Source organism: Camelus ferus, chromosome 5 (genome assembly GCF_009834535.1).
Source record: "Camelus ferus isolate YT-003-E chromosome 5, BCGSAC_Cfer_1.0, whole genome shotgun sequence".
Taxonomy (NCBI): domain Eukaryota; kingdom Metazoa; phylum Chordata; class Mammalia; order Artiodactyla; family Camelidae; genus Camelus; species Camelus ferus.
This window is the reverse complement of record NC_045700.1, coordinates 69,932,041-69,953,563: the sequence shown is the minus strand read 5'-3', so window position 1 is coordinate 69,953,563 and position 21,523 is coordinate 69,932,041. Positions and strand designations below refer to the sequence as shown.

Here is a 21,523-nt window from a genome sequence, read left to right as displayed (position 1 = left end):
GAAAAGAAACATCTCTCCTACTTCAAAGGCATTTTAAAAAAAATTTTTAATACAATTTTTAAAGCTTGCATTTCATTTACAGTTATAACAAAATATTGGTTATACTCCCCGTGTTGTACAATACATTCTTGTAGCCTGTCTATCATACACCCAAAAGTTTGTATTTCTCATTTCCCCACCCCACACTGCCCCTCCGCGCTCTCCCCACTGTCAGCCACAAGTTTGTTCTCTATATCTTTGAGTCTTCAACAGTATTTTTAAAAAAGGAACTGAGTCTTCCAACACATCCCTTAAAACCCTTTACTACAGTTCTAGGAACACAAATCAGATTTTCATTAAAACTAATCTGTGTTGCAGGTAACACGTTCATAGTAAGCCATCTATATGATCCAGTAGACTTCTATTTTCTTAGGCTTTATGTACTTCATCCATTGGTTCCCTTGTACAGCCATTAGGTAGAGAATATTTATAATAACAGCTAATATTTATGAAACACTATTATACCCACCACCATTCTAAGCACATTATACTTACTATCTCATTTAATCATAACAACAACTTTATAAGGTGGGTAATTTTTATTGTTGTAAAATATACATAATATAAAATTCACCATTTTAATCATTTTTGAATATATACCTGAGTGGCAGTAAGTATATTCACATTGTTATACAACCATTAGTACCATCTATTCCAGAACTTTTTTCATCTTGCAAAACTAAAACTCTGGCGCTCTCTCTCTCTTGCCTTCCAAGAAGCCATCACTCTGTTTATAGAGTGTGTATCTACCTTTACTTTAACCAGTGCCACCACCGCCGCCCCTGTGTCTCTCTCTCTAAATAAAGCTACTTTTACTCAAAAAAAAAAAAAAACTCTGTACACATTTAAACAATAATTCCCTATTTTCCGTCATTCTACTTTTTGTGTCTATGAATTTGACCACTGTAAGTAATTCATATGAGTGAAATCATAGTAGTTATTTTGTGATTGGCATATTTCATTTAGCATAACGTATTCAAGGTTCATTCATGTTGTAGCATGTACTAGAATTTCCTTTCTTTTTAAAGCTGAATATATGTTCAGCTTTGAATAAATTTCAATATATGAATATACCACATTTTGTTTATCCATTCATCAGTTGGATAATTAGATCGGACATTAGATGGACATTTAGATCGCTACCACATTTTGGCTATTGCGAATAATGCTGCCATAACATGGGTATACAAATACCTGTTGATGCCCCTGCTTTTAATTCTTTTGAGCACATACCCAGAAGTAGAATTGCTGGATCACATGTAATTCTATTTTTTGTTTTTTGACGTACCATAGCAGGTTTTCCATAGCAGTCACTGCATCATTTTACATTCCCATTAGCAACACCCAAGGATTTCAATTTCTCCAAATCCTCAACAACACTTCTTATTTTCTGGGGTTTTTTTAATAATAGCTATCTAATGGGTGTGATGTGGTACCTCATTGTGGTTTTGATTTGCATTCCTCAATGATAAGTAATACTGAGCATCTTTTCATGTGCTTATTGGCCATTTGTGTATCTTTCAAGAATTGTCTAGCCAAGTCCTTTGCCCATTAAAACTCAGGCTGTTTTTGTTTTTGAGTTGTAAGAGTTCTTTATACATTCTAGATATTAACCTCTTAACCAGATATATGATTTGCAAATAATTCCTCCCTTTCTATGGGTTGCCTTTTCACTCCTGAGAGTGCCCTTGGAGGCACAAAAGTTCTACATGTTCATGAAGTGCAGCTTATCTATTTTTCTTCTGTTACCTGTTCTTTTGGTGTCATATCCAAGAAATCATCATCAGATCCAACGTCATGAAGTTCTTCCCCTATGTTTTTTTCTAAGAGGTGTATGGTTTTAGCTCTATGTTTAAATCTAATCCATTTTGAGTTAATTTTTATATATGCACAAGGTAAGGGTCCAACTTCATTTCTTTGCATGTATGCACTTTTATCATCCTCATTTGACAGATAAAGAAACTGAGGCACAGATGGGGCAAGTAATTTCCCCAAAGCTAGTAAATGATGAAACCAGGTTTCAGACTGAAGAAGACTGAGCTCTATAGGAACTGAAGCTTAATTTTTTCTGTTTTCAATTCTAGTTGTTGTACCTTTGCTTTTGTGACATATGGCTGGTCAGATCTTTGATGCCAAATAGTTTAGTCAGGAATCAAACCCTGTTACAATATTGCAACTATGGGAAAGTTCAGAACACTTTATGATTCTCTTCTTAATGGCTTGATACCCAGAACACATGCCCACCAAAAATATTTGGGAAAGATAGTATCATTTGCATGGAATCTCAGAAATTAAACCTGCAGAGAAAGCTGGCTAAAAGTGGTGGTGTTTACACAAGGCTGATTAAAGTCAGGCTGGGGTTGAGAAGACTTTCCAGCCACAGCTGCAAGTGGCCACACATATCTCCCCTCCCACCTCACCCCCACCTCGACTCCAACTGCACTCACTTGGCAGCCCCAAGTCTGGCTCCAGACACACCTGCACAGGTAGAATAACAATGGTAAACACCCTCTGTTCTAAGGCATGGCCTTTGCCGGAGCAAGCCCAACCCAGGGGCAGAAGACTCTGGCTGCACTCCTCCAGAAAGAAGGACTTCTGACTGGAGTGGGCAGCTCAAGGCACAGGTGGCCAGCACAAAGTACAGACATTTTGGAGATTCCCATTCCACTGAGCTAACATCTTGAGTATTTATTAGTCAGTGCCTAGCAGTGCCTGATACATGGCAAATTCTCAACAAATAGTTGTCAGATGAACATATTTGTTGCCAGGGTGTGGCAGGGGAGGCCATAACCCCTACCCACAGGTACAATCTGGTCAGGGAGGCAGATTTGTGTCCCGTGATACTTGATGCAAGGCAGTCTATGAGAGGCACTGGACTATAATCTATTAAAATACTATCAAAGTACGTAGATGATAGTGACTGTGATTGCTACTTACTAGGAAAATCTTGAGTGGCGTCTTGGAGAAGGTAAAATTTGAGCTGAGTCTTGTGGTAAAAATAAGTGGAGAGAGACTCTCTAGGCATAGGTGAGTGAAGTCCCAGAGGGGAGAGCAAACAGAAGAAAGTCAGGGTACTTAGGTGTGGCTCTCACCTGGAGAAGTGGGTGGGGTCAAATTACAGAAGGCTTTGCTTGCCAGTCCTGGGTTTTCAGGACTTCTCTCTTCACCTCTCTATTGACTCCTGCACACAAAGACTGGCCACCCTGTAGGGTACGATGGCAGCTGGTGATCCAGGCCTTTCTTGTCTTCCTGGGGATACTGGCACCCTGCCACCCCATGAGCGGAAGCACTGCCCACACTGGCTCCTTCCATCCGCTGAAAACCCTCGCCTGCCAGCACTGGGGTGGGGGGCCTTGACAGCCCGTGTGGGGATGGGGACAGGTGCAGGGGCGCCCCTTCGCCCCTCTGCATATGGAGGCCTGGTGGGCACTGGGAAGGCAGAGGGCCAGAGCAAGTCCCTCGTTAGAGGAAGCACTGATGCTGGCATGTGGATATGAGACCTCTCTGTGCACACTAATTACTCATTTCAGAAGAGACCAAGAGCAGGGTTGGTTAGCAAAGCCAAGGCAGGCCTGAGAAGTCTGGAACCATCAGCAGCCAGCCTCCTGCTGTCATTTATTTCCCTGTTCCAGAAACTCCCTTCCTGGCTCCCTTCTGTCTCCTTTTATGTTTTAGAGTAACTTTTGATGGCTAACGGTCCAGGATAATGTTGGAGAAGGAATAGAGAAATGTGGAGAATGTTTAGGAGGAGGGTGGGTTCAATAAAATAAATTAAATTTTTAGCATGTTTTCCATTTATAAATACAATCTAACCATTTTACTGAGATTTTGATTATATAAAAAAAGAGAGAAGGAAAAACTATCTGTAATCTTATGCCCAGCACCCTAATACCATTGTTATTAGAATTGTAATGTATCTTCTTCAGTCTTTCCACCATGATTATACATTTATAAAATAAATTTCTATGAGGTTGTCATTGCACACAGTCTCTCTCGTATCTTGCTTTTTTCCACTTAACATATCATCCACACGTTGGAAATAAGTGGATAGATTTAACCCTGACTGATCTTTTTCCTTAGGCCTTCTTCAGTGCTTCAGTTTATCCAATAGGATGTGAAATTTATCAACCAATTTCATATGCATACTTAGAGAAATTACTAAGAGAAACCAGAAAACTAGAAAAAACTTAAAGAAGCTGTGGTAGGCAGAATAATGCCCCCCTCCCCAAAGGTGTCTACATCCTAATCCCTGGAGCCTATGAATATATTAGGTTACATGGCAAAGGGAAATTAAGGTTGCAGATGGAGCTAAGGTCTCTAACCAGATGGCCTTAAAACAGGGAGACTATCCTGGATTATCTAGGCAGGCCAGGTATAATCACAAGGATTCTTAGAAGTGGAAGAAGGAATCAAAAGAGAGAGCCAGAGAGATAGCATGAGAAGGACTCAGCCCAACGCTGCTGGTTTGGAAGATAGAGGAAGGGGTCACAAACCAAGGAATGCAGGCAGCCCCTAGAAACTGGAAAAGGTAAAGGAACAGATTCTTCCCTAGAGCCTCCAGAAAGCCCTGTAACACCTTGATTTTAGCTCAGTGGGACCCATTTCAAACTTCTGACCTCCAGAACTGTAACATAGCAAATTCATATTGTTTAAGTCACTAAGTGTGTAGTAATCTGTTACAGCAGCAATAGGACCCTATTACAGAAGCCAAGATCAGCTTTCAAACTCTAAGCAAAAATGTATTTAGATATGCCAAATTCCAGGATAAGGGGTTCCCTAACTTCTCGGCAACTCCCTGCCCCACTGATCAAGCAGTCTAGTGCAGTTGCATCAGAAATGCCCACCAGTGAGAAACAACAAGGGGCTCTTGTCCAGATCAGACAGTGCATCACACCACCTGCACAGGGGACACAGCATCTCAGGGGAGGCTTGGTCTTATCACAACCAGAGGGAAGTCATTGGAAGCAAAGATTTACAGGAGGAAATGAAGTTCCAGTTCATCCAGAAAAGGCCTTGGATCTAATGGCTCCACATTTCAGGGCTTAACACAGTGCCTGGCACACAGAAGCTGTGCAACAAATATTTATCGCATGACCAAATGAAAAAATGGAGTGAGTGAAAGAACTGAAGTCACTTTGCTTCCACTGCCTTCCCTACAACTCTCTCTCTAGTCCTCCAGAAAAAGCCTCAAGATTTACGTGGGTCTGAATTTTTCAGGCTCTTTTTGCACTTGAAGAACCTGCCACATAAACTGTCCAGACATCAAGGTTCAGTTGGTGCTCTGTACTTGGATTCCAAGCTTTCATGTAATTAACTAATTCTAAGAGAGTAGAGCCAATTGAATAATAAGCCATGCTTTCTTTTATCACTTCTCAACTTATTTATTAGTTATCAAACTGCCTTACTCATCACTTTTTCTCCAGTGCCGGCATTGGAGTTGTTTGATGGATGAATGAATGAATGAATGAATGATGCCCTGGCTACCTGTTTCTCTCTCCCCAGCAGAGAGATTCCTTCATTTTATAGACTGTGGCTTTTCAACCCTCTCTAGCTAAAGAGGAGTCTCTGGTGGTCTTGAATCCTCAGCCACAGCTGTGGGCTGCCCTTTGTGGCATTTCCATCTTCTGAATACATCAGAATGGGAGCAAACCACAGCTCTGCCCAGCAGGGCAAGGACCCAACCCTAAGGTCTTCCTCTCCCCTCATCAAGCAGGTTCTATATTACCATCATGTTTTTCTTTTTTCTTTTTTTTTTAACCCTTCCTTGGAAAATTCAAGCAGGACACGGCAAAGAAACTCAGACCAGTGGCTTACTGACCTCACCTGAGAATAGTGATTACCTGGTGGGTGTGAAGACATTGACCAGAAAGTGGCATGAGGCAATTTTCTGGACTGATGAAAACGTTCTATATTTTGTTTCATGTGGTGGTTACAAAGGTGTATACAACTATCAGATTTTATTAAATTGAACATTTAAGCTATATGCATGTTATTATATATAAATTATGACTTGATTTTTTTTTTAATTTTAAGAGAAGGATTCTGAGATCACAATCAATTCATCAGTCAAGAATGCCATGATTGGGGGTGGTGGTATACAGCTCAGTGGTAGAGTGTGTGCTTGGCATGCATGAGGTCCTGGGTTCAATCCCCAGTGCCTCCGTTAAGGGGGAAAAAATGCCATGATTGTTGATAATGTCTGCCATGGGCCACAAGGAGAGGGAGAGATGTCAACAGAAGTACCACATGTTTGCTATTCTTGCGCTCGAGGGATCATCCTTAGAGAGTTTCTGCCTCATTTAAGTGGTTATGATATTAACTCATCTACCTTAAAGGATTATAATGAGGTGAAAGTTATTTGTATAATATAAAGCCCTAACCAAGTGTAAGATGCTATTATTTACATTTATCTCCCATGATGTCCTGCATAGTGACTTTGGCAGACAGGTTTCCAGAAACTGCTCCCTGATTGCAATGAAATGCAGCAAAACGAGGTATTTTCAAATGCCATGCTCCCTATAACATGGACAGAGTTTGTCCCATTATTCACATTACAAACATTAAATATTGATGCTGCTTTGTCAAGCTGGCTTTCCTGAAAATTGCTGTGCTTTTTAAGGTACTAAACTGATTTCCACAGGCTGAACTAAGTAATGTGTTTTCTTTTGAGGCCCTTTATCCTTTTCTGATGCTCCATCTCAAGACAGGGTCTGGTATTTCTCATTGCTCCTTCTCCTTCCAACTGTAAATCCACAGGGGCCTTTCAGAGTTTTGCTCTGTGGGCTCTTGGTTTATGTCTGTTGGCTGAGGCATCTGTTTCTGGTGCCTTCCGGCACCTTCTGGGAGTCTCCCAGATTACTGATGAGGATTGTGCTAACCAGCCTGTATCACTGGGAGGCTCAGGGCCCAGCAGCCATGCTGTTTCCTGACTGGTGTCCCCACAGAGAGAACAGGGCAGAGCCTGGCAGCCGTACCTCCACTTCCGAAGCCAACCAGAGAGCCAGGGCCTACGGCAGATCCAGCCTGGGTATTCAGCCAAGAGATACCTCCGTGGCCTCCTGCGGACATGGCCCCCTGACACCACGTACCGGCTCCAATGTGCAGGTCAGTGGGGAGACCCTGAGCTGCCCCGCCTCACATTCCAGTGTGAGAACGTTTTTCCTATCAAGGCCTCGAACACCAGAATTTTGGGCCCAGTTCTGTGTTAAAGGTGCTCAATCCTGGTAGCTCGCCAGCCCCCACCATACCTTTCGCCCTCTAGCCTCCCCAGCATTTGCAGAGGGACTGCAGCTTGGAGTCTCGCCTTCACTTTCACACCTCTCAGCGGCCTCACACTCCAGATTCCCCCTAGACCGTGCTGCCCAACCTCCCCCACTCAGGGACTTCAGATCCTCCAGTTCAATTCCTATCTTTTACAAGAGAAGGGAAAAGAGGCCCAGAGGGGCAAAGTAATTTGTCCAAGGTCACTTGGCCAAAATCAGAGCTGAGACCAGAAGCCAGATCCTCCCCACACGCGCGGCTCCACACTCTTCCCAACGTGTGGAGGTGACCTCAGACCCCCCCGGACATAAAAATGTTAGGCTTCCCCCTCTTAAAGATGCGGCTCTCAGGTACAATTCATCTATGAGTGAGACGGACACTCTGCTGCTGAACAGAGACCCCCAAACATACTTCATAAAGGCTTAAAAATAAAAATAGGAAATGGTTGGGAATCAGAGTTCCCAGATTAACACACACACACTCATGCACAGAAACAGTTAAACTTGCAATATTTGGTACATATTTCTACTAAAAAGTATTCACTGTTTATCTGAAATTCAATTTTAACTGGACATCCCATATTTTATTTGGTAAACCTATTGGAGAAGAGAGGGGTGAGCAGCAGGATCTGCCAATGCCTACTCGGCTAACTGCCATTCCTTCAGCACCAACAAACAGACAGGACCAGAGGAAGACGGACTTTCTTCTCGCTTTACAGGTTTATAGGTTTACTTTGGGAAAGGAGAGAAAACAACTCTCTGCCCAGTAAGTGATGACTTGAAGGAAAATGAGAGTTGTGGGCTTGTCCAGTAATTGGTTTTACATTCACGGCAGGGCCACAGTTCTAGGCAGTTCCATTTATCTAAGACTTGTGAGAAAGAAACTCTTAACCAAAGATATGTTTACTGTTGGGTGGGGCAGAGGGCAGAGGAGGCCACGGCCCCATAACCCAGGCCCAACATCTTCAAGGAGGGGAGCCCCTCTTAACATCAAAAAAATGTCCTAGACTCTTCTATGGAAGTCATATGGCTACAATGTGTGGTTTAAGAAAAAATCCACTTGTATGTGCATTCTTGGGCCCCTTGCCATAATTCCTCACCAAAGACCCTTTTGAGGGTGAGACCCTCAAGCTGGAGGAGCAATAGCAATACTGTGGCCTCTGCCACTCATCTCAGAGCTCACCACCTTTGTGATGCTAGCACGTTCTCTGGTCCCTTTGTTCCACTCCTATGATAAATCCTTCCCACCCTTCAGGCCCACATCTTCTACAAAGGCTTCTCTGACAAATTCAGCCAGTGTTGAGATCCTCATTTTCTGGCTTTATGTAACCCTGACACATGGGGCCACACAGTTGAGCACAGGAGAGTTTTGTCTCTCCAACAGGCTAGTGCCTTTAAAAAGGACCCATGTCTGGTTCTTCTGTATCTACCCCACTGCCTAGCACAGAGATGGGACCACTGGTAAGTCCTCAATAAATATTTAAGGAGTGGACTGAGAATCGTGAGGGCTACAGAAGCAAGCAGGATACATCCAAGAGAAAACTTAAATTCTTCTCCTGAGGCAAGAGGAGCCTTTTACTCAAAGCCAAAGAAGCAGCCATGTTTCTTCTACCAGGGAGATCCAGTTCTGGGGAATGGTGGGTTTGAAGCAGCACACATGTGGCCCAGGACCAGAGGCACCAAAGACACCAGATAGAGAACTCTTGATGGGTTCTCTCTGATTTTTTAATCCCTCCCATCTGATTGTCTTCCTTAATGGGCAATGTCCAAAGGTAAGACTAGGACAAGTAGTTATCTTCAAGACCTCTAGACTGGCAACCATTGTTTCCACCAATAACTCCTGACCTACTCTTCAGGCTACATCAAGGATTCTGTGCTGCTCCAGGACAGTCAACTTAATGCACCAAAGAATCTCAGTCCACAACAGGATCTTTCAGGTGTACCCCCAAAATACCACCTCCTGCCTGTCTTTCCTCCATTTTGGATTCAACAAAGAAAATCTTTTGAACAAGGTACATGTGATTTTATCAAACCAGATCTCTCATACTTGGATTTTTAACAGCTTAAAATGAAGTTTTCCAAAATAAAGTCTAGGGATTCTGGGTTTCATTATCCTCATCTGCAAAATGAGGGAGTTGGCCTAGACTAGCACTGTCCAACAGTACTTTCTGCAGTGAGGGAATGTTCTGTAATATGTGCTGTCCAACATAGTGGCCATTAGCCACATGCAGCCATCAAGCAGTTAAAACATAGGTAGTGTGACTGTGAAAATTAGTTTTAAAGTTTTATTTACTTTTAGTTTATATCTAAATAGCCACATGTGTATTGGACAGTGCAAGTCTAGACTCTAGATTTGAGATAATTTCTTAGGTCTTTTCCACTTTAACATTCTTTAATTCTGTGGTTTTATGTAAATATCATAAGGAAAATTACAGGCCTTGGAGCCAGAAATCTAGATTGCAATGGCTGTTCTTTCTCTTACTAAATGTAAGATATTGAGCAAATCACTTAACCTCTTTGAGCTTCTGTTTACCCATCTCTCTAATGGATGATAAGACCTACCTCGTTATTGCACAGAAAATTATTGTGAACCATCTGTAAGCTGCTCAGTGCTATGGGGATTCCACCTATCACTATTATTCTTGGGAACCTGAAGCATAAAAAGAGCCAGAGTTGCCTTTGCTAAGGGAGATGGGGCAAGATGACTGGGTAGCACTAATGGGCAAAGAAGAGGGTCTTGACTAGAACCAAAGTTTTTGAGAAAAGAGAAGGAAAGGACAAGAGGCTAACATAATATAAAGTTAATTTTTCTGAAATAAAACAAGAATTTTCCGGAAACAATAGTAGTGCCTAACCAAGCCCTGTACTTGGGAAAGGACCTGGTCAAAATAAGTAGAGAATTTGATCTCTCAAATGAGTATGGAAGGACGTGGCAGGTTCTCAGAGGCTGGTGCCATTAACATTCCTGCCATGCACCTCCCTCAAGTCTTGATACTGGCACCAGGGAGATTTGGTCATAACTGATCCATATGTAGTTCATCTGCGGGAAACATGCTAGTCAGGCAACTGTATTTCTCTTTGTAATGGATGTCCTTGTCTCTATGCACTTTGGCTAATGTGGGTCAACATCCCTGAGACCAGCTGATTCTGAAGCACTGAAGATATCAAGTTTCTGAGCCACCCGTGTCCTAAGAGTGGTGAACTCACCCAGCAATGCTCCTGTGTTAGAACCTTCTGCCCCTCCACACCTCACCATTCCCTTATGCCCTTCCACATAAATATCCTATTGTCTCCAGTTAATATCTTTAACTTTGATGCTGTAGGATCTAAAAACACTGGACACTGGGCTGCAGTACTTCCATTCTGGGAGTAGATCAACCCTGCACAGCTAAGGGATCAAGTGACTTCCCTAAGAAGTTGTCACAATCAGGCAGACACAGAGCCAATATAGAACAGTGATTAACCGTGTGGCCATTTGCACCAGATTCCAAGCTATGTGACCTCTCTGGGCCTCAGTTTCCTCATTTATAAAATAGAGATGACCATACCCACTTTTACCTCATAAGCTTGGATAGGGGAGGTAAACAGGGTAACGCAGTGTCTGACACATAAGTGTGCAATAAATGTTAGTTACAGACATTCCTAGCTTGTGTTTTTAAAGCATAATTATTAATTGCAGTGCCCAACTGCCTATTATCACAGGGACCAAAAATCAATTGGTATAGCTCAGAGGCTACAACTTGAACTCTGACTGATGGTTTTATTGGTTTTAACTTTATCTCCTCTTAGCCTCCCTAACCTTACCAGACACTGTATTGGGGGAAGTAGCAAAAGTCCTGGCTGCAAATCCCAGATCCTCAACAGTGTGATGTTGGCCAAGTCACTTATGCTCCCTGCATCCTTAGTTTGCTCATCTATAAAATGGGAGTAATGGTATTTGCATTCGACCCTTTCTGGGTTGTTGTAAAAAATCACAGGAGAGACCAGAGGTAAAAAAGCTCGCTGAGAGCTCTAAATTACTATCCCAATTCACATTATTTGTATAATCTGAATCCATATTTGAAATATAGAGAGACAAAGTTTTGTGGTCTCCTCTCAACAAGTGAAACTTGCAATACCTTGCTGGTAGACCTGTTTCTATTAAGCATAAACAGATGAGCCAGAGATGATGTTTACTAAGAAAAATCTCGGTTTCCCTCTCATAGATTGAGGCATATACTCAGTATCACTATGATACTGCCAAAGGGAAGAATACTTCTCTATACCCCCCACCCACAGCATCCCTGACCCAACTTAGACAGTCTTCCATATAAGATCACTCAGCAGATGAATAGCCATTTGGCCAGAGTTTCACTTCCTCTACCCTCAGAAATGCATTCAGCTCCCAGGTGAATCTGACCGGGAAGGATGTCTCCTTTGGTCTGACCCCAAAGGATCATTCTAGAATACACAAAAAGGTCTTTAGTGCCACATCATATAGTTGAGGTCTTCTTCGGGGCAGGACTAATGTGGCCCTGGGCCGAGGGGTCCTCTGGGCCACCAAAATCTGAGCAGACCCCCTGAACCTAAGCCTGAATCTACATCTGCTTCACCAACACTGTCAGCATCAGCTCAGACCCAAAGTAGCCTTAAGGAGCCATTGAGCAGAGGAAGGGGAACTGGAGGAAGGGAGTAGCCCTGCAAGTGGGCACTTGGCTCTTGATCCAGTGACACCAAGGATAAGAATGAAGCAGGGAATGATGAGAGTAAGGGAACAGAGAGGGGAAGACGAGGCTTCCTGGGAGCCTCCAGAAGTCCAGTGCTCCAGCATACACAGAGCCCCCGAAGGCTTCCAGAGCCCCGGTTGAAAGACAACCCCACATTGTTCCACGGAGCTGCAAGCAGAGAGTGGAGGTGTTGCTAAAGCAGCTCCAAACAAGGAAGGTTTGCCAGACTGTTTCAGCAATAAATCTACCTTGAGTAAGTGATGAAAATAGCTGCAGGACCCTTTAAACCATTGACGAAAGATTTGTTAACTATGCTGGAGTCATCTGTTGACTCAGATCCTTCCTGAGGGTTGCACAGACAGGGTAAGTGCAGACTGCTAAGCAGCCGTCCACCGCAGTGCATTCAGCTGAGTTTTTCCACAAGTAAACAACCAGCACAGCAGACAGCCCAGAAAATCCAGTTCTTCAGACTGAGCATCTCAGTGACAACTGCAGTTCACCCCACCATCATCACACCTCTGTTATTTCTCAGCCCCACACAGTTCACAGAGGACTGTCACATTCATGATCTTATTTGAGCTCCAGATAACTCTGCAAGGAAGTAAGGGCAATTTTACAGACAAGGAATCTGAGTCCAAGAAATGAAGACTCAACCTTGAGCCTCTCAATTCCCAGGGCAGTTCTGTTCCACTGACCTGGCTGCCACTTCTGTGGAGGCACTAGCAGAAATACAGAATTAAGGAGTGTGGAGGAACAAGGGCCTTGATCAAGACTCAGAAAAGCAAGAAGGGAGGCAGTTTGGAAGCAGCTAATAGCACTATGCCTATCTCTGAGCTTACGAAGCTGACCCACTGTTCACTTTTGCAGGTCAGCAGGGCCTGGATGAAGGGGAAGCTGGGGCTGCTGGACATGTGGACCAGGGCTCTATAGCCAAGGATCATGGCAATCAGGGGACTCGCTTGCAGCCACTCAGGAAGCAGCCTTGGCAGGAAGATGAAATCCAGGCAGAGGTACCATTTCTAATGGGGTCCCTTCTGTTATTGTTCTTCTGGACTTCAGAGGTGATGCTCCCTCCTGTCACCATTTCTTGGGGTCCTCCAGAGAAGAGTACTTTGAGCCTGTTGACCACTGTTTCCCAAAGTGTCACCTGCAGAATCCTAGCAGTGCTAGATGCTCTATGAAGGAAAAAAGGGTTTCATGGCCAAATACATTTGGAAAATGCTGCACACCACGTTCTCATCCCAGAGAATCACAGTGCACATTTGAACGAGGACCATTTTGAGAAGGTCTATAGGTTAAGTTGCTGGTTTAATTAACTCATGGTTTTCCAAACTTACTCAACCACAGATCCTCCCTACATACCATCTAGCCAGCTCTAATCTTCTTTACGAAAAAGAACTTATGGCCTTAGAGTTGAAAAAGCCTTGGTTTGACTCCTGCATCTTGTTAGCTATAGTGAGCCTGTCCAAGAAACTTAACTAACTTTGAGCCTGAATCACCTTTTCTGTAAAACGGAGCTGTTACCATACATACCTCACAAGGACTGAAGGAGTTAAAATGTAAAAATGCTTTCTAAACTCTAAGGCGTGTGTGTGTGTGTGTGTGTGTGTATGCACAAAATGACAGTGGTGCAGAGAAGCACAGATAGCACATGCTCCTATCTTGAATAAACATGTATGACTTACAAGAAGGTCATATGCCAATGAGACAGGAAAGGGGGAGAAGATAAATGCCACACAGTAGAAGGGGAGAGACATTTTATGATGGATATAAAGACAATAATACTAGAGCTTCATTTTGATTTTTAATTTTTTTTGCAAGAAAGCACTATATATAAGGCATGCTTAAATGCCATTCTTTCTATCACCAATAATAAAACGTTTTAGCACTAGAGATCTTGCCATTATAACCATGTTTTTCTTCCAAGGCTGTAAAGGAGATTTCATCCTTGGAACCACAAGTCTAGCCACCAGGTCTGACTGTTAAAGAAACCTGCTCTGTTCCTTTATAAAGCCTGTTTATAGGACTGTGTATCTGTTGTTCCCTAGGCCACGTCAACAGAGAATCACCGCCATATAGACACTTCAAAGGCAAGCCACAATGAAAAAACCCAGCAACCCCCCAGGAGGGACCTTGGGCATGCCCACATCCATCCTTCTTGGCTCCTGAGTGACAAATCCCACATTACATTCTATGGAGGCACCTTCCTCAGTAAGAAGGCAGGTCTCAGCGGTAAGAAGTCGATTGTCTTGCTTGTTAATCTGGGTAAACCTGATCCTGCAGAGAACATGGAGGCACACCAAGTGTCACTTCCTTGTGCCAGTCACCTTAGAAAATAAGCACCGAAGTCCAGCTGGAGGTGGGAATGAGAATGGTCCTCAACTGCACACATTCTGCAATCAGATTGCCCACGGTCAAATTACCCCTACTTACTAACTGTGATCCTGGGCAAGTTACTCAGTCTTACTGAGGCTCTGTTTCCTCATCTGTAGAATGGGAATAATAATAATAATACCTCCATAGGGCTATTATGGGGATTGAGTGAATGCATAGAAAATACTTTGCACAATTTTTGTTCCTTAGCACTTAATACATCAGAATAGTTATTATGATTGTTATCATTCTCTCCATCACCTGACTCACCTAGCGAGAACCCAACCCAGATAATGAGATCAGGGTTCCCTGAAGCTGCCTCAGTCAAAGCCATGGCTGTCTGGGTGCCCCAGCACTCTCCTTGCCTCTCTTCCCATCAACCCAAAAGTGATAAAAATAGAAAGTCAACTGTCCATCCCCACACCTGCAACTAATAAGTTCTCATTTCCATCCTGTTTCTATAGACAAACAAGAGAATATGAAACTCCACCAGGGCAGAAGCAGCCATTTGTCCCAGGAGCCTCCTGCTGAAAGATGTCTCTTCCCTCCTGTAGCATCTGCTACTAATTCAGAAAAAAACACACCTGGGGAAGTGAAGAAGAAAAAGGTTGTGTGTGTGTGTGCACTTGCACTTAAACAACTAATCTCAATCTAGGAATAAGATGACTCAAAGGGATGTCTCAGAGAACTGGCCTTACTTGCTTCTGAGCTCACCATGTGGAGCTGGACTAAAGCTATTGTAATTTACTAAATGGTGAAAATTTAGTAACTTACTAAATACACTAAATTTACAAGGAATTTGTGCTGCCCCAGATTCTACCTTAAAGCATGTGATGTTGTTACCACACTCCCTGGTGGTAACAGAATCTTTTGTTCTGTTAAGAGGTGAGGGTTCTCTGTAAACGTGTAAGGACAGAATTTGAGTTTGTAAGCAATTGACCCACTTCAAACTCAAAATGCTGGGACCCAGCAATGGTTTTGCTTAATTGAGGGTCTGTCATCTCTGAAAATGTAGGATAAATTTTGCAGGTTTATCAGTCCCTTCAGAAGTCAGGTACACCTTCCTTAGAGAGATCCTTAGCTGTCCCTGGCCTGGTTCTGCCTCTGCCCCATGGAGCTGTGTGACTTGAGCAGTTGGCTCACCACTCTGAGCTGCAGTGAGCTCCTCTGTATGCACGGATATTAATGCCAACCTCACAGGGCTGAGGGAAGGATTAAAGGAGATAATGCATTTCTGTGACAATAGCATGTATCCGATTGGGAACTACAGCAATGTTAGTTCATGGTGGGGATTCTGCCACCTGAAGTGGCCCTGAGGAACCAGGGGCATACCAGGCGGTCCCAGTAACAAGGAGGGAGGTCATTTTCTATCTGTTCAGGATTTTCTCTGATTTCCTGTATCTAAGCTGATCTAAATAAACCTTTCCATCTACACCAGAAGGGCCTCAGTTTTCCCAGGTTCCTTTGGACCCAGATTAAACAGCAGGCCTGACCTGGCAGGGTCACTCAGGCCTAAGAAAAGCCCTCAGTCTCACACCCAGGTCAGCCTGGAATCAAGCCAGGCTCAGAGGACAGGAATCCCTTTCCTCAACCCATGCATATGACTTAGCAGAGAAAAGCAATATTTCCACTATGCTAAAACTCTGTAAAATTTTAATTACAATAGCGAAATTAAGGCTTAGCTTGTCAGCAAAATGTCACATAAACCATTTGAGTTTCCACATAGATTTCCCAATGCAAACCTTGTCAAACAAAATACACAAGGTCAGTATTCAGAAAAGGGCAGTTGGTGGGCAGCTGGCACCTGGACAGTGAAGGTCTCCAGGAACATAAAGATCCTATGTGCATGTGTTGGGTTAATCATTTTCTTAATGTCTCGAAATTATACATATTACCCTGAATTTATTTGGTTGAATTTCCTTCCTCATTCAACTCTAAACACGTAAGATGCTTGTGTGTGTTTCTGATCTTTTTCTTTTTGAACACGAAAAAGTGAGAAACGTTTTTATTTTTCTGCCTGTGAAATTGAACTCCCTGAAACCCAGCACACATATACATTTCATAGAGCCAAGTTCATATGTTAAAAGCTGCAAACTAAAAGAAGAAATTTTCAGCAACTTCTGAATAATTGGAAACAGGAGGCTCTAAGTACTGCTCCTAGCATCTCTCTCTCTCTCTGTGTGTATACACACACACACACACACACACACACGTTTTGGGGGGTTGGGGATATTAAAAAACTGGGCTAAAATTGTGGCTGATTCTGACACACAGTGATTCTTTTTTAGCTCTGTTCATAATGCTGGAGACACCTAGGTATTCTGCTAGTGGTAAGATTAGATATTAAACCCTAGTAAGAGAAGACTCCTCTCTCAAAGAAATATCATATAAATAAGCCTAGTTCCAAACACTATTGTTACCATATATAATTTGCTCATCCAATCCTCACGGCAGCCTTATGAGGTGGGTAGCATGATTCCCTCCACTTTATAGAGGGAGAAATCGAGGCTTAGAGAGACCACATGAGGTAAGCAAATACAAACGTGTACTCCTGTTTTCCACCCTTTCTTACCTAAAAGGTTACCACAGGCCATAGTCTGAGCCTTCCTTTTTTCCCATAAAGACACAAGCCAAGATTTTTCCCTCTCCAGACATGGAAATCTCAGCTCTGTTGTTTCAGTCCAGCTCAGTTTTCCCAACTGCAAGAGAAAGAAAGACTGTATTTCCTCACAAAGGCTCTTGCATTTATCACACTTGTACTTCTCAGAGGAATCAGAGGCTGGTTAATGGGGAAATAACCAAGTTCCCCCCACTCCAGTGAGTTAACCAGCTCCCAGGTTGGTCAGCTTTATTTCTCAACCTTGGGTACAGAAGTAGTGAAATCACACCTGATAAGATACAATGTCATTTGTCCCCTGCAGGCAGAAGGATTTAGATACCTGCCATATTGGGGGTTGTTTGTTTTTAAATTTTCTCCAGGCACCAAAAGCTGTGCAATTACCTCCTATCTCAGAAGAACCACCCAGCGCCCTGGACCCCCCGAGGAGTCACCTTAAAGCCAAGGAGCCCCCAGAAGAGCTCTTCATCTTCCCTGTGGAGATTCATTTCCACACCCAACACCCCTCAAAAGGAAAAGCACGAAGAAGAGGTAGGTCCCTGTGAATGGGTCTCCTGACAGAATCCAGGCAGGCCAGGAAGGACTCGGGTGTGGGTCCCGCTAATGCAACCCTCTCCTAAATCACGGCTGATCCTCTCCAGGGTCACCACCTTGAGAGAATTTTTTTCAAAGAAAGAAAAAGGATAAATCTAGAAGTAGGTCTCTTCTGGTCACATTCAACTCAGTTTTTTTAAATACTTATTGAGCCCTTCATCAAGCAGAGCATTTTGCTAAACTGTTAAAGGAAATGGACTTATTATACCCATAAATAAGTCCAATGCACTGCAGATGTTATAAAGGTGCAGAACTTTCAGGCAGCTTACAACAAATAAAAATACAATATACAAACAGGACAACTAAAGTTGAAATTGAAAAAGTTAAAAAGCCGGTTAAATAGAATAGAGAAACAGATGTTATCAGACATCTGGGATGAATTCATTGCTTTAGGTAAGCACTGGATTTGGATGAGTTACCTGGTAGCCAAGATAAAAAAGGATATTTTGATCTTTGGATCTTCGTTTTAGAAAAGAAAGATAAAAGTTTGTCTGAAGAGCCATTTTCCTGATTTTGAATTAGGCAGCATTATTATTACCATCAGGTGATTTCTACAATTTCTGTCAGGCCAGAGATTCTGTGCTTCTACTCAAAGTGCTAAGAGAGTGTGGGTAAAGGAGAGCTCAGTTCCAGCTGGGATCTACTTAGAAAGGCTTTTTGAAAGAGGCTTTCTGAGTGACTGCTCGACTCACCCCGTACCACAAGGAGAAATTCTTTCTGACTTTCCCAAGTCATTCCACAACACCCTAGTCTAAGACACATTCTTGTCCCTGGGACTTCTCTGGGCAGCCTGAGGCAAAAGGCAACTGTCTAAAAAGCTGACTCTAATTTTTAAAGAGTCCTAGTTCTGAGCTTTCCAGAAACTTCAGCAGAAACTGCCACTCATTTCTCAATTTTTATTCTACGGCTCTTTGGAATTCTCACTGTGAAGAAGAATATCTAACTGTTGTGCTTAAAAGACCAGTCAATGGATGGGGGCATAAGGGAACTTTCTGTGGTGATGTAAGTGTTCTGAGTCTTGGTTAGCTGCATAGATATATACAATTTGTCAGAACTCATTGAATGGTACACTTAAGATTTACACATTTCACTGTACATAGATTTTACCTTTCAAAAAAAATTACTTAGCTCCTTTAAAAAACACACAGTATTTTTAAACATAGGGCTTTTTTAAAAATTATTCAGGTATGATGAGGCCAACAGATCAGGAAAAGATAGCCATTGAAAAGATAGCCTGTTACTCACAGTTCCCAAGAGGAGGGGACATGCCATGCCCCACAGGACCACATGGAGAAGAACCAGGGTCAGTTAGGAGGCAGAAGGGCTGAGGGGTGGGGAACGGGCAAGAGTCTTTATTGCATTTTTTGCGGGAAGGAATGGGCAAGACAGAGTAAGCAAGCTAAGCAGATTTGGGATTGGCTAGTTTGAACAGTTCAGGCAGGCTCTGTGCATCCAGGCTGTCCCTGGTTTTCTGGTACCTAGCACTAAGGTAATTAATTTCTGATACTGACCCTGGGGATAGTGGCCTGGGAGTGTTAGGAGCTGGATAAAGGAAGTCATGGTGAGGGCTGCGGGGAGATGGGGGTTCTAGATTGGTCGGTTTCTATATGAAATAGCCCTTTCCCAGGTGGTCCTTTACTGTCTCTAAGAATTGGCTGACCCTGGGAGGAACAGTCTCCCCAGGGTCAGTAAAGTCCCAGATGTCAAAACAGTAGAATAAAAAGACATGTTTAATGCATACAAAGATAGGACTGTTAGCAGGATTCATTTAAATCCTGATTATCTTCCTTGATGACCCTGTTAAGGAATGTCACCAGGCCATCATGAACCAGATTCTTAAAACTATTAGATCCACTGAGCTTGCCAACACACTGCTAAATGAAAATTAGGAATAAAGTTTAGAAAAAGTGAATCCATTGATTTCTTCCTTCCTTTGTGTATCAGTGAGGGCTCGTTCAGTAACAAGAGTTTGAAGCCTAACTCAAGTTCTCTAAAGCAAAAAAAAAAAAAAAAAAGTATTAGCTCATGGAATTGGGTAGGGCAAGGATCAGCCAGTTCCAGGTTCGTCTGGATCCTTGCCTCAGAAAACGTCTGGACACTATTTGTCTAAGTCTCTCAGCTCTGTTAGCCTTTCATCTCAAAGCAGGTTGTCCTCATGTGGTGGTAAAGATGGCCTCCTGCAATCCTGTGATAATCTCCTACCTGTTAATCCCAGTAGAAAGGATATGCCTCTTAAAAGCTCTTGCATAAAGTACCAGAATTACCTTTGACTGGCCAGGCTTGGGCATTGTGGCCACCCTAGACCCAATCACCATGGCTAAGGCAATGAGGTGCTCTCATTGGCCAGGCTTCAGTCACACGCCCATCCCTGGGAGCCAGGGAATGAACCACCCAAACCACATGGTATGAGCGAGAGAGAGATGGGTCCCCGAAAAGAAGAGACAGCTGGCAAGTATGTCTACTATAACTTGGCTTTCTCTTTGTCTCCTAGGTGCTCCACACCCTGAGTCAGCACCTGAAACAGATGAAGAGTCCAGGCCTTTATTACGGAGGCCTCCCCTGAAGCATGCGTCCCTAAAATGGCCAAGGCAATTAACAGTGCATCTCCCAGTGGACACAGGCAGGGACACACTCTCGCCTCAAGGTAGCTATTCTTTCCCTCTGGCATCCCACAGGACTCTCACTCCAAAGGGGAACAAGGCAAGACACATGAGGATCCTCAGCCACAAAAAAGGAAGCTATAAGGGAGGTAGCTCCTCCCCAGTCACATGAAGATGGCTTCTGTTCAGGCAGCAGCTGCCTTACCCAAAGTGCTGCAGTAAAACCAACTTGGTGTCTTAGCTCACAAATCACTTACTCACTGAATCATCCCCCTACTAATGTTTTCAGGTTGCAAATATAAAACAGCACCAAACTTGCTAAATATTTGCTGCATGCTTTATAGTTTATTTAATGTTTTTAACCAATGTAATTTCATTTCTAATTTACTTGGGAATATACATTTATTCATTAAAAGTTTATGCTATCAATAAAAGTGCTTACTCCATATTTTCAAAACATCATATGGACATTAAAAATTATACACGTGAGTGCATCAAAGTGTATTTATCTTTATGTGTTGATAGGTTGGAAATAATGGTCCATATTTAGAAAGCCCTTCATTTTCAGAAAATTGAACCTCCTTCCCCAAAGGCAAGATGACAGTATCACAAATGTTAGGTGATCTCTGACTAGTGGTAGTCAGAAATAGAAGGATGGCCATTAATATTTAAGGAGTTCTTCCCCTGTGCCAGGCACTGTCCTCGGTTTTTAACACATCGTGTCTCATTTAGACCTCACGACAGTCTTACCCTCATTTCGTAGATCAGAAATCTGAGACCCTGGGAGAAGAGTAACTTATCTGAGGTCACACGACAACAAGTGGCCTCTCTGGGATTGGAGCTGAGGACTTCTGGTGCCGGAACCTGTGTGTCATCCCCATTATACTACACTGCCTCTTGGAATAAATGAACAAAACAATGAACCCAGATCAGGGCATTCTTGAGACATTTCAGTTTTGAGAACGTCCTTTGATTAGTGAAGCAGGGCTTGTTTACTCTATCCCTTAAGTGACAGTTAATGTTCCTAAAGACTTTGAAGTTTCCTTTTTAAAAAAAATCCAAGTATGCACAAGGGCCACTCTGTGTGCAGACAGGTAAGAAAGCAGCTTTCCGTCTGTGCACCACAGTGTTGAGGGCACAGCCTGAGCCACTGGAAGGGATGACAACCCCAGTGAGTGTCATTTTTGGTGCTGATCACCTCACACTGCCCTCCACTCGTTTTGAGCTGCTGTGTCCCCGAGGTGTTCCTCCAGGGAAAAGCTGGTCTAAGAAGTCCCTGATATTTTGGTTAGTTCAGTATGTTAGTTAGTCCAGTATGTGACTCAGCCTGGTAAT

General features: G+C 43.1%; 1 protein-coding gene and 1 long non-coding RNA gene across 2 annotated transcripts in view; one reads left to right on the top strand and one right to left on the bottom strand.

The window, feature by feature from the left end:
- Positions 1-21,523, top strand: part of KIAA2012 (KIAA2012 ortholog) — a 109,413-nt gene that overhangs the window by 8,790 nt on the left and 79,100 nt on the right. The window contains exons 3-9 of the mRNA XM_032480058.1: positions 6,984-7,143; positions 9,155-9,310; positions 12,872-13,014; positions 14,053-14,236; positions 14,842-14,984; positions 17,357-17,525; positions 20,080-20,232. Coding sequence (XP_032335949.1) covers positions 6,984-7,143; positions 9,155-9,310; positions 12,872-13,014; positions 14,053-14,236; positions 14,842-14,984; positions 17,357-17,525; positions 20,080-20,232 — 1,108 coding nt within the window. The remainder of the gene's footprint in view (positions 1-6,983; positions 7,144-9,154; positions 9,311-12,871; positions 13,015-14,052; positions 14,237-14,841; positions 14,985-17,356; positions 17,526-20,079; positions 20,233-21,523) is intronic.
- Positions 1-21,523, bottom strand: part of LOC116663745 — a 101,750-nt gene that overhangs the window by 57,113 nt on the left and 23,114 nt on the right. The window lies entirely within an intron of this gene.